The 12075-nt window shown below is 44.0% G+C and overlaps 1 protein-coding gene across 1 annotated transcript in view; it reads right to left on the minus strand.

Moving 5' to 3' along the window:
- LOC309700735 (voltage-gated delayed rectifier potassium channel KCNH8-like) overlaps positions 1–8188 on the minus strand; it is a 54689-nt gene extending 46501 nt beyond the window's left edge. Inside the window, exon 1 of the mRNA XM_082524513.1 lies at positions 7925–8188. Coding sequence (XP_082380639.1) covers positions 7925–8000 — 76 coding nt within the window. The 5' untranslated portion in view covers positions 8001–8188. The remainder of the gene's footprint in view (positions 1–7924) is intronic.
- Positions 8189–12075: the final 3887 nt, after the last annotated feature.

A 12075-nucleotide genomic window follows, 5' to 3' on the forward strand; every position in this document is an offset into this window, starting at 1 on the left:
AATGAGGAGTCTATACTACATTTTCTAAAGTCAGAAACCATGAAATTAAAAAATACTGTTGAACAAAAGCCTAATTGTTAAAAATCTGTCGCCACAAAGCTGACAGCTACCTTCAACATTTTCCGAGATTTGCTATCAAACTGTTATTAAACGGCTGACTTTGTACGTTTAAATATGCATGATGTGGACTGAGGTATCTCTGGGTTAAAAGAGAGTTGATTTTGCATTTTAAGCTTTCTCCTAAAATGAACGAAAGGAAATCAAGAAATTCCCTGGAGTCTCCCTGCTTCGTCTTGCTCCATTAATGTTGTATGAAAAAAAGACAAGACGATCCAACCTAAAAATACTCTTCTGCTCGGCTGGTAACGGGCATTTGAGGAGTCACTGTGAGTCACAAAGAACAGGTCCCCTGTTCTGTCACCGAGCATAGGTAATGACAAATAAAACCAGTGAAGTGTGTGAAGATCACTGACATCTGAAGCAGCTTCACAAAGACGGACGAGTTCGCTCAAAGTTACCGAAGTCTCTAAATTCCTACCCTTTGACAGTTTCTTGACAGCACCCCCATTGACAGCATTGTACAGTTATACTGTTGTATGGTTGGAGAAGCCCCTCTTTAAAATTCCACCTCTGTGGTTTTACCAATGGCCTGTTAAAGGTTAGGAGCAGAGGGGAATTCATGAATGAGAAAGTCAACATTACCATCATCCCAGACATCATTCACATGCGGCTGTTCAAGCATCAAGAGCTTCTGCTTATCAAAAGTCAACATTCATCCAATCTATTCACGCGTTTATCCCCCGTAGCTGATTCCGTTTATGATTAATGCTTACACGTGTTTAATCAGGCCTCATTGAAGCCACTTATTGAAATTCTGTCACTGTGATCTGCTCTTATTATCAGCTTTTTGTAGCAAGGAGCATCATTTTAGGTTGGTTCGAGTCAGTGTTAAATATATGCAACTCAAAGAACGGATAGATAAATGTGATAAGTCAAAAGTGGAATTATCACACACAGTATTTTTTTACATCAGTTATTTCCTGTTTAACTTCTGCACCAACACACATATTTATTTTACTTTTGTTATAAATGTTTTTTCCGCTTGTGTTTGAATGTACGCCACACTCGTCTTATTTCACGCAGATTCTAATATTAAACAAACTCTGGAGTTTCCTCCTTTTTTGTTACTTTATGCATTATTTGTGCAGGATTAAAGTACGCAGAATCTCTCGAGAGCATGGGAGTTGAATAAATCTGTATAAATAAATCATCAGTTGGTTCATGATAGTCAGTGTTCACTATTTGTAATGCTCCTTTCTGTGGTATCAAAACTGATTTGTGTGTGTGTTGTTCCTCCAAACCTCAAGACAGTAGCTTATGTATATAAGGAAGGGAATACTAAAGGAAAAAAATTTGAATTTCCAATAACCTTTCCTGCAATAGTACAGCAGATATGTTTATATGTTTTACAGCAGTTTCCAGCCAATAACAGCGCCTCAAAATGTACTTGCATAAGTTGTTCCTAGGATTCTTTTTTTCCAGTAAACATGTCCAATATCATTGCAAGTATGCAATTTTGATCATCACTGCTAATGTTTTGCATGCAAGATCAGATGGAATCAGTTTGGAAGTGAGAGTGAATTTTTTCAAGACTGATATTGAAAAAGAAGCAAAAACTTTAAGCTGAGGAGAGAAAGGCATGGCACACTGTCCACCCCTGCTATAATTTGAGTAAATATATGAAATCAAAGGATTATTTATTCAAATAATCATTAAGGAAAATGTCCTTGGTATAAAATGAATATGTACCTATTGACTACATTTTGTTTGGCCTTTTGGATCCCTCCTCCTGATGAAACACCAGGAGACACTGCATGCTTTCATGTGATGGTTACATGTGGAGGCAGCCTGTGGTTTATGTCCTAGAGTCTCAGACTGTCCACCAAACACCAGAAATGAACGGCGAACAGCAGACTAGCTCTTTAGGTCTGTGGTGATACATGCTGGAGGGCTAATGGAAGCTTTCCTGGTGCTCTGTGGACTCTGTCCCCCTGTGGCATCTTTTTGATGGGTACTAAAGCTGCTGCCTCGGACCTTCTGATTCCTGGATGATCCAAACTTTAATTCTGCAGAAAGCACAGATGCATACCCTTTCTTGTTAGCTGGGTTAAATAATTTTGAAATCCAGGGCCAGTTCCTAATGAAGGGTAAGCTTTATATTTCTTTTGATAAGAAAAGCAGGTGGACAACTCCTCAAGTCTTAATGAAGTGGGTGAAATCCCTGCTTACTCAAACAGTGTGTCTAATGGATTTCCTCCTGCCAGCCTGCGCACTGGGACCGCCGGGCGACTGGAAGAAGTGATCAGAAACAATCTGCTCTGCTCTCACTTTAGAGTTGAACTGATTGCTGTTGACACAAAATGAAAAAAAATATCTAATTGAATCAGTGCTATCTCATGAGACTTCAACTGCACGGGCCTCGCAGAAAACACTGCATACTGAATATTATTAGACTTTTGAGTTTTCCGTAGCACTTTGCAGCAGGAAACAAAAATCGACACAAATGACATTTATTTTGTGTATTTATTCAACTTAGAGCTCAGAAAACAGATCTTGCGGTTACAGTGCATCGGCTCTCAGTCCAGGCTTTTAATTTACACCTTCAGGTCTGTGTTATGTAACTCTCTTAAGCAACTGTATGTGCTGATTGACAGCAATATTTGTGAGCCTAATGCACAGTGCAGCAATTTTGCAGTGAATGTGAGAACAGGTGAATAATAATAAAAGGCTGGGTTTTAATTGGTTTGACAGTCCCAGTAAAACACTCTGACTGAATGTGCTTATTTTCTTTTAAAACAGTGTTACTCTGAAGATGTTTAGTTTAAAGGAAAATCGCATGTCAGAGCATTTTGAATGAGTTCAGGTGGCACCATTACTTTATGAATAGATCTATGGTGACTTTTATAGCTGATCTAACAATTTGAAATGTTTTTCTCGCAGAGCAAGATGTCAAGGCTCATTTCGAGAGGCAAAAACTCGAGATGGCCAAAATCTCCAGTATGAACAAACAAAAAAAGCATTAGCTGGGCAATACACTGGCTGCCTGTCCAGGTCCTTTCACCCTATAACTACTGGATAGGCTCCAACCCTTGTGAATCTGAATAAGATAAAGAGAGGAAAATGGACTGTTGGTTGGACTCAATATGTCCATCAAGATTGAAAATTCCCTCCACAGGTCCCAGATCCAGAAGGATATGATTTCACATTTCAAGTTTATTTGTGACATAACATGTCGAAACTGTTCCAAAAAGTCCCAGCTCTAGATCAGGATTGACTCCAAACTTTAATCACTTGTGAGTTGGGCTAAGCCTCATCTCTGCTAAAAAGTTTTCCTGTGATCCTGTTTACAAACAAACAAGCCGGGCCAGTCACATAACCTCCTTGGCAAATGTAAGAAGGATTTTAAATCAAGTCCTGATTTCCAAGACCTTCATAATTAGGTTATACACTCATAAATTTTAAAAACAACAACAACAATAACAACACAGCAAGCTAGCTGAGAAAAGATAAAAACATTGCACTGAGAGTGGAAGGACCAGGACGTTAAACGGGGTTTGACAGCATGTTTTTTGCCCCTCTGGGCTCCATCCGTCCATTTTCTTAACCGCTTATCCAAGTTGGGATCATGAAGATTATCAGAATCAGAATCAGAATACTTTATTGATCCCTGGGGGAAATTATTTTTTGTTACAGTGCTCCATTTTAAACCAACATTAAGACAAGACAGACAATACGCTAACTAAGAATAGTACAATATATACATATATATACATACATACATACATAAGTCACTTATAAATAAATAGTTGGAAAAGAAACATGTGTAGCTGTAGCAGCAAACAGTGTGTTAAGTGGATGCGTTGTACAGGGAGATGGCCACAGGCAGGAATGATTTCCTGTGTCGTTCAGTGGTGCTTTTCGGTAATCTCAGTCTCTCACTGAACGAGCTCCTGTGACTGACCAACATGTCATGGAGTGGGTGGGAGGTGTTATCCAACATTGTCTTTATCTTGGACAGCATCCGCCTCTCCGACACCACCTTGAGGGAGTCCAGCTCCATCCCCACAACATTGCTGGCCTTACGGATCAGTTTATTAAGTCTGTTGGCATCTGCGACCCTCAGCCTGCTCCCCCAGCATGCAACAGCATAGAGGATCGCACTGGCCACCACAGACTCATAGAAAATCCTCAGCATTTTCTGGCAGATGTTGAAGGACCTCAGTCGCCTCAAAAAATAGAGACGACTCTGGCCCTTCCTGTAAAGTGCTGTGGTGTTTTTAGCCCAGTCCAGTTTATTGTCAATGTGTACTCCAAGGTATTTATAGTCCTCCACAATGTCAACACTGACCCCCTGGATTGAAACAGGGGTCAAGTGTTTCCCGGTCTTCCTGAAGTCCACGATCAGTTCCTTGGTCTTTGCCACGTTGAGCTGCAGATGATTCTGCTCACACCACGTGACAAAGGAGTCGACCACAGCCCGGTACTCTGTCTCATCATCCCTGCTGATGCATCCAACCACCGCAGAGTCATCAGAAAACTTCTGAAGATGGCAGGTCTCTGTGCAGTGGCTGAAGTCTGTGGTGTAGAGGGTGAAGAGGAAGGGGGAGAGGACAGTCCCCTGTGGTGCCCCTGTGTTGCTAATCACCTTGTCAGACACACACTGTGGGAGACGTACATATTGTGGTCTTCCTGTCAGGTAATCAACAATCCAGGACACCAGAGAAGCATCCACCTGCATCGCTGCTAACTTATCACCCAGGAGGGTCGGCCTGATGGTGTTGAAAGCACTGGAAAAGTCAAAAAACATGACCCTCACAGTGCTCGCTGGCTGGTCCAGATGGGTGTAGACACGATTGAGCAGGTAGATGATGGCGTCCTCTGTTCCGAGACGAGGCTGATAAGCGAACTGAAGGGGATCCAGATGTGGTCTTACTATGGGTCGCAGCTGGTCCAGGATGAGCCTTTCCAGGGTCTTCATGATGTGGGAGGTCAGTGCCACGGGCCTGTAATCCTGGGGGCCACTGGGACGAGGCGTCTTTGGTACAGGGACGAGGCATGATGTCTTCCACATCACCGGGACCCTCTGCAGACTCAGACTCAGCATAAACAGTTTATGAAAGACTCCACACAGCTGGGGGGCACAGGCCTTGAGGACAAGGGGACTCACTCCGTCTGGTCCAGCAGACTTGCCTGAGTGAAGTCTCCTCATTTGCATCTCAACCTGGTATTGAGTGAAGGTGATGGGTGGGGGAGGGGTGTCAGGAATCTCACAGGAGGCAACATGTGAAGAGAGAGGCTGGCACAGTGGTGTGGCTCTGGATTCCAGGCTGACTGCAGGTGAGGTTGTGGGGGTGGGAGCAGACACTGTGGTGTCGAATCTATTGAAAAACAGATTCAACTCGTCGGCTCTATTCTCACCTCCCTCAGCTCCCCTGCTGTTGGTTGGCCTGAATCCAGTGATGGTCTTCATGCCCCTCCACACCTCTCTCATGCTGTTCTGCTGGAGTTTCCACTCCAGCTTCCTCCTGTAATTGTCCTTAGCCTCTCTGATCTTGTCCTTTAGTAACACCTGGACCTTCCTCACCTCCTCTTTGTTGCCCCCTCTGAAAGCCCTCTTCTTGTTGTTGAGGAGGGCTTTGATGTCCTTAGTCACCCACGGCTTGTTATTTGGGTAACAATGAACAGTCTGAGCTGGAACAATGGAGTCGGTGCAGAAAGTTATGTAGTCTGTGATACACTCAGTAAGCCCATTGATGTCCTCGGCGTGAGGCTCACAGAGTGTTTCCCAGTCGGTCACCTCGAAACAGCCCTGTAGTTCCGCTATTGCCTCCTCTGACCACCTCCTAACAGTCCTGGTGGTCACAGGTTCCCTCCTCACAATTGGCACATAGCGGGGGGTGAGGTGAATCAGGTTATGATCTGACCTACCAAGTGGGGGGAGGGAGGAGGAGCTGTATGCATCCTTGACGTTAGCATACAGTAAGTCTAAAGTTTTCTCTCCCCTGGTGGGACAGTCCACATATTGTTTGAATGTTGGTAGTGTATTGTCCAGTGATACATGGTTGAAGTCACCCGAGATCACAATAAAGGCACTCGGGTGCTGAGTCTGTAGCCGAGCTATGGCAGAGTGGATAGTGTCACATGCAGCTGTGGGGTTAGCAGAGGGGGGAACATAAACAGCCACCAAGATGACGTGAGAGAATTCCCTGGGTAAATAATACGGCCTGAGTCCAACAGCACACAGTTCAGTGTCCGGGCAACAAATCCTTTCTTTGATTGTTATGTTGGCAGGGTTACACCACCGGTTGTTAACTAAAACAGCAAGCCCACCTCCTTTACGCTTACCGCTAGCGATGCTGTCCCTGTCCGCCCGAACAGTGTGGAAGCCTTCCACGGAAGCATTCTCATCGGGAATGACCTGGTGCAGCCATGATTCGGTGAAACACATCAGGCTACACTCTCGGTATTCCCTCTGACTCCGTACCAGTGCTGAGAGCTCGTCGATTTTAATTGCCAACGATCGCACATTTCCCATCACGATAGACGGCAGACACGGTTTAAACCTCCTCCTCGCTTCGAGCCTCCGCTGTCTCACCGTCACCTTTTTTCTTCTCTTCTGTCCTTGACCTCTGCATCCCCGATGTGTTTTCCTCCAAATTTCAGCTGGTACTTCTGCGGGCACTTCTGCGGGCCTGGCCAGCGAGCCGGCCGGCATCAGGGCGATCAGCTGATCTCTGGAGTAAACAGTCCGTGCGTGTAGGAGATGTGCCGCGGTCCCGTTCCATGATAAAAGTAACAGTTCCACGGCCACCAGAAGAACAAAAACTCTCTCAATCCACATGATTGAGTAAGAGATAGAAAACGGAGGAAAATACAAGTCAGAAAAAAAAAGAATACGTAAGAAAAAAGAGCTAAACTAAGAGAAAAGCAGGAGCGACTGTAACAGGCTGCACGCTGGTTGGCGCATGCGCACTGGTCCCAGCTATCATAGGGCCCAAGGCAGGGCACACCCTGGACAGGTAGCCAGTCCATCAGGGAGCTAACACAGAGAGACAGACAACCACACACTCTTACATCAACAGCCAATTTAGAATCCCCAAGCATGGTCTGTGGACTGTGGGAGGAAGCCGGAACAATCCAAACTGCACACAGAAAGGCCGGCTGACTGCGCAGCACCACTGTGCTGCCTGGAGTCCATTAGCAAGTTAATTCAACCGTGCTTGAATGAGATGACTGATAAAGGGTGTGGCATGGTAAACTGAAGCATTTTGAGCAGACTGACATGTATCAGATACAACCTTTCAAGTACTTACAACACATTATCTATATCTATTAGACATAGAAACTCTGGTGTGTTATATGAGGAATCAGTGCTGTAAAGCTCAACTTATCATGGATACAGTGATGTAATAATAAATTGGCACCGGGAAAGCTATGATCCAATACGACTAATTTGGGTTTTAATGCATTGTAAACTTACAATAAGAGCCATGTACTCAGTGCATTAAACTCCTTTGGCCAAGTCTGAATTATCAAGTAGCCTATGCAAAATTATCTCTATATGCTGGCGTCTCAGGTAGGCGCTTGATGAATTTTTCATATGTTAAACAATAGTCTGGGCTTTGTTTCATTCATCATTACTCATTCATTAAAGAATCGGCAAGCTTCAAGTGTCCTAGATCTCCATCAAGCACTTTGCATGTCCCCGGAGGAGCACTCTGTACAGTTTGGATATTTTAATCTTTTATTTAAAAAAATGTTTTCATAGATCCGAGTAAGTAAATAAGTCAGTGATATATAAAGTGCTGTAAATGTCCATTGCGCACAATAAAATTTAGAGGCTTCGGGGAAGACATGTACTCACGGGTGCCATCAAAACGAGTGGCGATAGTATCCAAAAAGGTGTTCTGTGGCGCGATCAGACCCCGCATCACGGGCATCCGGGAGCGGGTCGAGCCTCGTCTTTCCCGGCGCTCTGAGCCATGGCTCTCGCTGGCGGTTGACACGAAGCCCGGCAGAAACCTCGAGGATGCCCCCGGCGCTCCTCCTAACCCCTGGAGGAGGGCGCCGAGCCGAGAAACCCGGGACTCCACGGTCCAAAGCTGACCACCGACCACCGAGCAGGTGATCCGGGCTTATAGGAGGAGAGAGGAGCCGCTGGAGGCTACAGGGGTGAGGACGGAGGGATGAAGGGGGGATGGAAGGACCACGGCGCGGATGGTCACATTTACGCACGGATGTACTGCATAGCCATCCCTCTTTCCTCCTCCCCTTCCCGCTCGCTCTTTCTCTCTGCCTCTCTAACACAAACACTTTATTCCTTTCCAGACACCCTCCTCTCAGGCTAAATGACCATTTCCACTCACAGTTTTCTTTTTTTCACCCAATTTTTGCCCCTCTACCATCGCACCCCTCCCTTTACCTCCTGTCTTTGAAATTCTATCAATCTGTCTTCACCTTCCCTGCTTTGATGTTCTGATGGAGTGTCTATTTAAAGCTGGTAAATTAAAGTGTCATATTGTCCTTACTGTTTACACTGCGTGATTAACTATTACCAGCATTGTCTGCCACGTTTCACACTTGAAGCTGCAACATTTGTCACTCAAAGAACAAATGAATAATTTAGTCAGGATGGACACGAAAACTGTTAAAAACTCCCATCAGTATGATTATATATATTAGAATCCACAATCCACTCAAATATACAAAAGCCATGTGCTTATGTGTGCAGTTAGATCAGTGGGAACACATTATACTTCTCCGTATTTTCTGTCATTTGCATACTTTTACAATAATAGATGCTAAGGTTAAACATGGCATGAGGTCTATTATGTTTGGTTTGCTAGTTGTTTGTTTATTTGGTTGGTTGTTGACATGGAAGGGAGGAGATATACCTAATATGGTCATTTCATGCAGCAGCTTTAGCTGTGAGCACAAAGTCCCACCCATCTACTGTTCACATCTTTTGTTTGCAAGGGGCAGCCAATCAGAAAACAGCTGGCTTAAGTGAGTGAAAAGGAAGTCAAAATAGTTTGTTTTCAGACAGAGGATGAACTGAACTGTGAATGATACAAGCTTAATCTGGTACAGTCCAGAATATGGAGCTGAAAGTGAGCGTGATAATAATACTGTTTTTTATGCATTTTTCTAATATAAACATATCAAATAATATGCAGTGTGATACAGATGTGGTTTGCCAAATGAGATGATGACATTATGTGGCATTTGCATTTTCTCTCTGTGCAGGCTTCCTGTCACTGGGCTAGTTTTCTCCATCAGTCAAAAGATTAGACTGCCACTTACACCCTGGTTCTGTGAGTCTTAATGGATCCCCGTCTATATGTCAGCGCTGTGAGTGGCAGCACATCCAGAGTGCAGCCCTCTTTTCGTTCGACATTAGCTGGGATGGTGCAGATAGTGCCAGGATGTGGATGGAGGCCCACCCTCTGCATTTGCTGATGTGACAGGTTTTCCTTATGTTGAAGTGCTTGGGATTGGAAATGTGGTTGAAAACCAAAACCAATACTAAACACTGCCAACACAAGTTAGCTTTAATGGCCTTTAAAAAAAATGACATGTCTGAAAGTTGTTAGAGTTTAAAGCTTTAAAAGAGGCTCTACCCAACCATCTCTTAAATGTCCCACTGCAACACTGCAAAACTAGAGAAAAGGGATGATGTCACTGAAGTTCTGCATCTTTTATTTATTGCTGCCACACAGTTAGGACACACTTTTGGTCAGTCAGTAGAAAGTGGTTTGGCCCGAAGAACAGATTAAAGATGTTAAACACTGTCCAAGAGTGGGACTTCTAAGCTCAGAAATCCCATCTTCTGCACTTGGGCTTTTCTTAGTGGCCTAAGGTGTGAAACAGTTATGATGTAGCACAGACGATGGTGTTTCTTACACCACATCTATTCGGTACATACAAATGGTTTAATTTTAAACATTCTATAAGCCTGCCCTGTAGGACCATGATGGTACTCGTGTTCCTCTTTAACTAATGTTTTCTTATGATATAACTGAAATTAAATTAAATGTAAGACACTTTACATACGCATCTTTGCTATTCTGGTTTTAAGCAACATGCACCATCCCACAGACTGAAGACAGCATGGTCCTGACCCCAAGCTGAAAACCTGCAGCATTTTTTTTAAAATATTTGTTTTGCATATTAAAATTCTACTTTCAAGGCCTTCGTTCTGCACATCCTGCCCTTTGGGTGCAGTCTCATCAGACTGCAGCTGGCTTGCAGCTAGAGTCTCCCTGGCTTCTCTTTTAAGGAGATCTTACAGAGAAAGACTCAAATATCCTGAAATGTCAGAGACAAGCAAAGCTCCAACGTTTTCACACTTATTGCACTTTGTCTGCATCGGGACCCCCAAAGGTCTTAACGCTCCTGGAACTGCAAAGTAAGTATGCCTCTACTCTAATACCCTTTAGAGAAATTCACTGCAAATGCTTTGCACAGCACACATGAAAACATACAAACATACCTATGTATATAAGTATTCTAGACCTCAGTATTTCTTAGCAAGAGATTTCAATTCAGTTGGGTTGACGTTGAATCCCAAGCACATGTTACACAGCGCAGCGGCTTTTAACGAGGTAGATTCAATACAGGAAGCCCTGGCGAGTGTGGTCTGCAGATAAAACAAGGCTAAATTAAATCATCCACACCTGCGGCTGTCTGGAATTGCTGCAAAGACTAAAATAGGCTTAGAAGTTACTGTTAGACAAGATAACGGCATCTCGAGAGAAGAGGGGAGCTCCTCTCTGAACTGCTGCAGCAGAGACCTGTCAATCAAAGAGGAGGGGGTGCAGAGAAGAGGGCTGAGGGGAGGGAGGGGATGCAGTGGTGGGGAAAATTGACTGGGAGCTGGTTCGAACCAAAATGGACTCCTTCACTCTGGTTATGATATTGGGAGTATAAACCACAAGCACACTGTAACATTACAGCCCCATTCACAAACACTGAAAACCTGACCATCAGTGGTGTAAGTAAGGCAAGGGTGCCATCTACAGGAAAATCTGAACTATTCTCTAGGTCAAAAGTCAGCTCTTCACTTGCAATGGTGTGTTTCTTATCACAATCAAAGGGATTTTAATTAAAAGAAAAGAAGAAGAAAAAAAGGATATTGTACCACACAGAGATCAGTTGTCTGGATGACTTAAGGGTGATGATCAGGACTAAATTCGTAGCAATGATTTGCTTGTTTCCAGATTCGGAGGAAGCTCCCGTGAAGTCTGAAAATATGAAAGCGTGTAGAGTATCAAATCAGAAGCAGCAACAAAATCCGTACAACAGAACAGCTGTTCAGTGGTTTACCAGCTGGTTAACAGCTTGTGAGCGAGTCTGATTCTGTGCAGAACAGGTGGGTTAAGAATGTTCTCAAGTGTAACGGCCCACAAGAAACTCGCTGTGAGCTCTCTGAGGTCCCAGCTTGTAAGAGAAATCTGAATGTACAGTGCGAGTCTGCACTGCGGTATGTTATCTGTTTGGCAGCAGTGCTTGGTTTAGTGAGATCTGCTCCAGTCTAAACAGCACCTCTCGTGTAATAAATTATACATGGCTATGTTACTGCTGGATTTTGTTTTGGTGGTTTTGTCAAACTGTGCATTCACAAAACACAGCAAAGACCACGTCCAGTGCAAAGATCGCACCTGTTTTCCAGCTTTGCATCATCGAGGCAGTGTGAGCGCGAGCGAGTGAGCCTCCTGCCCTGGTCTTGATTCGCTTATGACCGACTTATTTTGTCTTGTACTCAATCGCAGCCAAAGTTTAGTTAGATATCCACGAGATGATGAGGTCTGATACGCCATCTAATAATGATACTATCCCCAACATCCCTTAAGTAATATCACTGATTTGAAATTCACAGCTATGGCTTAAGTCAGATACAACTTCATAAAGTCAGCCTTGGTGAAGTGGACAGTTTTGAGTTTTGGCCAATATTATGAAAACTCACCCTCCAGACGCCCTCGAGTCAAGATAATAAACCGAGCGGTGGGTTTTTTC

The sequence above is a fragment of the Aulonocara stuartgranti genome (assembly GCF_965226115.1).
Source record: "Aulonocara stuartgranti genome assembly, chromosome: 23".
In the NCBI taxonomy this organism is placed as follows: Eukaryota; Metazoa; Chordata; class Actinopteri; order Cichliformes; family Cichlidae; genus Aulonocara; species Aulonocara stuartgranti.